The 4,749-nt window shown below is 30.7% G+C and overlaps 1 protein-coding gene across 1 annotated transcript; it reads left to right on the top strand.

Annotated features, from left to right (window-relative positions):
• Positions 1-419: 419 nt before the first annotated feature.
• On the top strand, positions 420-4,627 carry LOC134260718 (fibrinogen-like protein A; the record flags this gene model as incomplete). Its single annotated transcript, XM_062743261.1, has 5 exons — positions 420-504; positions 1,505-1,651; positions 2,066-2,208; positions 2,656-2,752; positions 4,440-4,627. Coding segments are annotated over exons 1-5 (660 nt in total), but the record flags the coding sequence as incomplete, so codon positions are not given.
• Positions 4,628-4,749: the final 122 nt, after the last annotated feature.

Raw genomic sequence — 4,749 nt, 5'->3', positions numbered from 1 at the left:
TGCGTATAAAAGATGGGTACCCCAAAGTGTAAAAGACGGACATCCTGATCACTACTGTAGTATATCCTCCCACTTTTCAAGCGGGATATTATAAGTTCCTATAAACGACATTATACTACGCGGGCATATAATAAGTTCCTATAAACGACATTATACTACGCGGGGATATAATAAGTTCCTATAAACGACATTATTCTACGCGGGGAAGGGTTGTGTCTTAAATGAAATTTAAAGGAAAATAAAATCTGTTCTAGAAACGTTTAAATTCCTTAGAATTAATATATATATATTTATTATTTATGTCATAGAATTGAATTTTCTTGCACGAAAAGGGTATCTCCTTCCGCAATAATGATGAGATTGCATTGTTATCTTACTATATAAAAGTAAATTTATAGTCGTGCAGCGTATAGTACAGTATGAAGCCTGCAATCCAGTTAAGCTTGTGTGTGGTCCTTATATCGGTTTACGGAGAAGGCGATGAAGTTCCCCCGTCATTCAAAGGTATATCATCTACAATTCTACAATGCTTTTGTTTTGTCAACGACATCTTTATTAATTTATTAAGGTAGGTCCGGGATTTTACGCATTTAGTTTTAATTTTACAAGAGAGTACATGTACATGTACAAAAATTTGTTTAGAATTTAGCGTGTGATAAAATCTCTATATCAGAATTCTCTGCTAGAAGGAAAATTAACACACATTTTTAATCTTAAGAATTTTTTTTTAAAATGCGTGGAATTTCTTTTATTTAGTCTTAATTTATATCCTTGTTTTCCTTGCTTTCTGTGTCATAAAACTAAATTAAAGTAAATATATTTATAAAATTGATAAAAGGGATTCATGGGTCTAACTAATTATACTTTTTATTGTCAGTCAAAAGCTCAACATAGCTATTGTTTATATTGTAAAATCCGACTCTAAATAAAAAAATTTCTGGAATATAAACTATTCGTAATTAAATAAGGGGAAAAAACAATTACAAAAATAACTTTGCGACAAAAAAATAAGAGGGAACACCCCCACCACTTGTCCCAATTATTTCAGAACACTTTTATTTCTTTTGTTCTAAATCTTAACATAATTTGTATCTGCTTGGTCCATTTCGAGTTTTAAAAGTTTTGCAAAAAGTGATTCGAAAGTAATATCACCTAAACATTGTGATAATAATTATAATTTGACAAATTTCAGATTACACAAGATGTAACTTTTGTTTTGGAGGACATGACCAAATATATCTTTTTATGCTTTTGCTCAAAATCTTTAACAACTCTCTCAATAAATGAATATCTATTTACTTTTAAAAGAAAATTTTTAACTCAAAGCCGTTTTTTACTACTTATTAAAAAATTCATTGTATAAATACTGAAAAAAAGAAAAATAAAGACTGAAGTCAAATTAAAATACAAACATTCCCGATTTATTTCGTTTTTAACAAATATAACTCGAAATCATTTTTGTAAAGATTTATTCATTTATTTTATTTATTGGCAAAAATTACAGCAAAACTTTATCAACATCTTAAGAGTTTTCGCTGGTCTTGGAAACTAACTGGATCCCAGGTTAAGACTGTTCATCCTGTTTCCTTCAAAGTGAATGTCGTCTCCACATATGATGTAACGAAATTATCCAAGGATGTATTTCAAGACGGTACATTTTGTTTTTAAAGTAATGAGTAATAAGTCTTTGTTCCATTGGTGCTTTGATACCAAGATCGTCAATGTTGCAGAAAACTATTGTAGGCTATTTATCGTGCCTTAAAATTCCTTTTGTAAAAATGTTACAAAATGTTACTTGTAAGTCCATTATTTATACACTGAATTGACAACGGATTTTCCGTTATTTTCCAATCATGACAAGAAGCACACGGCCGGTGTGACCGGTCAGCAGGGGATGCTCACTCCTCCATAGGACCTGATCCCACCTCTGATGTTTCGGAGGCCCGTGTTTGCTCTACTCCTATTTCGTATTGTTTATAGACTTTTGATCTTGAATACTGTTCGTTATCTCCATGTTTCAATTACATGCAACATATACTATACTTGATTGCTTTATAACATTCAGTTCATAAGTACAAGGATTGTTCAATCATATTGAAGAAAAATTCCGGTCGGAAAGGAAAGGATGGTGTATATACAATTTATCCGGATGGAAACCGAAAAAAGAAAGTGTATTGTGACATGACAACAAAAGGAGGGGGCTGGACGGTGAATTATTTATTAGTTAACACAAATATATTCCTTTTACACAAAAGTTCATTTCATTAAATGTAAATATTAGGGAAACTATTTTACATTAGAAGTACTATAAAGCAAATGCCTAATTGAAAAGACTTAAGGAGTTTTTGCCCTTGTCAACATTTTTAAAGATTGAATAATTGATATAATAAAGAAAATATGTATTTTTAAAAATCTTTTACTTTTAAAAATATTTATCATTACACCTATTGTAAAGCATTCTTCAAAAAGATATTGTTCTATTTGGTATGAATTTAAACTAATAACATTTTTGCAAAAACCTATGACATCTTAGGAGGGCGGAATTGCCTTAAAACTGTAAAGAAACCTTAATCTATAAATGTATGCATGGGTATTTTAATGAAACCTACTCCATATCAAAGCAAATAAAAGAGACAGCCTTCTTTAATGTTTCAGGCAATACAAAGAAGACAGGACAATTCTACAGACTTTTACAGGACGTGGTCAGAATATAAACAAGGATTTGGGGATCCCTCTAAAAACTGCTGGATTGGTAAGATAAGTTTATGTAACATTTAAATCATAAGGTGTCTCTTTATAGGTATAAATAACAACCTGTCATCTTTCAAGTTTAATCCATATTTTATTTGAAAATGACAAGCAGTAAATTTATACAAGCTATTAGTACAGAAAATCAAAAGGGATTCAGAAACAAATTTTGAAACATTCTAATCTGTTTCCATAATATTTGTGAATAAGATGACACTCTTATTAGATAGTCAAAAGCAGTTTTAAGCTGCTTACAAAATTGATACTTAAAATTTACAGACATGTTGAATTAGAAATCATGACAATTCAAACAAATGAATGACGTTCCATAATCTGTAGGAGAAATCTAGTGGATTTATACAATATACCTAGAAAGACAAACAGCAAAATATGGTTGAATTTACACACAAAAAAAAATATCCGAGCTGTACAGTAGTAACATATTAAAGTTCTTGAAAATGTAGCCAAATTTTAGTTTAAAATAAGCACTATTTTAGTAATATCTAAATATTAATAACGCAGATCCCCACTTTTTAATTCAAATTTCTAAATATATACTGAAACGCAAAAGAAACGCAACATCCTACTATAGGGGGAAATAATTATGCAAAGTAAAGAATTTTGTATCTTAAAATTATGGATATCTTCAATTTGGTAAATATCGGTAATTTAACGGTTTAACGATTTTCATACCATAACCGGTAGTCAAGTTTGAATGTGCTTAACAGAAATCAAAACTTGCATGTTTAACAAAACATCTGGCAATGTAATGGAGTTGTAAGGGTTTGTACTGTTCATCATAAATAATGCAGCAATATTTCAAAAAATAAATTCTTCTTCCGTTTCCCGTAACGATGCTAAGGCCTGTTGAAAATGGCTTAATTACACATTTCCATTGCTCTAGCTAAAAAATTTCAAAGTAAATGTGATGGAGAGTTCCTGATGCAATAATTCACTACATCACGCCTCAACAGGATCTTACGTATCATATGCATTAATGAAAGTCCTTGAACCGGAAGTCCAAGGGTTACTACACTGCGCTAAGTTAGAGAAAATTCGACCTAATCGTCTTAAAACAGGCATTTAAAAATGGCAAAGAATAATTCCTTCGCTCAGATCTCGATATTGATGAACCTATTGTATCGTAGAAATTAACTTGTGTTGTTTAGGGCAGTCGTGCACGTTTTAATTGAATGGCTGGGAGGGGGGTGTTTTAACAGTCATATGTTACTAAAGTAAAGTTAAAAGATAAACATTTAAAATTTCTGATGTTCTGAAAAGCGAGTTTAACCATAATGTATTCTTTTTGAAAATCTTTAGATAAAAAATCAAACATTTGTAGATTACTGCTTGTTGCGTTTCTTTTGCTTGTCAGTATATAAATAAGATGATTTAACCACTCTGCTTAAATTTAGAAAAATGTAATTTCTCCAAAATGATTTTATTTCTTTCTATTTTTTATTTCTAGTGCAAAAAGGTCAAATGATGAACTATGCAAAGTAATTTTTGTTGTCACAGTTTTCGATGTGACGATTAAAGATGAAGAAAGACTGTGTTTGATCCAATAATTCATTGGGATAAAAAGTATTAAAGACAAAACTTTGAAAACTGATTTATATGTTAGACGTAATTATAGTGCAAAAAAATCATATAGGCTATAATGAACAATAATTTCGAATTTGTTTTTAAAGGAAATGACGCAATCTATGAGTTGACAAAGAACAAGGACCAGGAACTCCGGGTTGAGCTACAAAGATTTAATGGAGACGAAGCATACGCTCAATATTCCACATTTTATGTCGGGGACGAAGCCAGTAAATACGTACTCACTGTGTCAGGGTATTCAGGAACCGCAGGTAGGTGTACTCATAACGCTGATGCAATATATATCGTTCAGTCATTACAAGGGATTGAAATTTCAGTTTCTTATTTCAATCAGATAATTTGACTGGATAGAAAAAAATAGTTTACATAATGTAAAGTTTGTTGCTTACGTCACAA

Source organism: Saccostrea cucullata, unplaced genomic scaffold (assembly GCF_032062105.1).
Source record: "Saccostrea cucullata isolate Sc308-1 unplaced genomic scaffold, CSIRO_AGI_Scuc_v1 ctg19029, whole genome shotgun sequence".
Classification (NCBI taxonomy): domain Eukaryota; kingdom Metazoa; phylum Mollusca; class Bivalvia; order Ostreida; family Ostreidae; genus Saccostrea; species Saccostrea cuccullata.
Note: the sequence above shows the minus strand (reverse complement) of the source record. Positions and strands in the feature narration are given on the sequence as shown.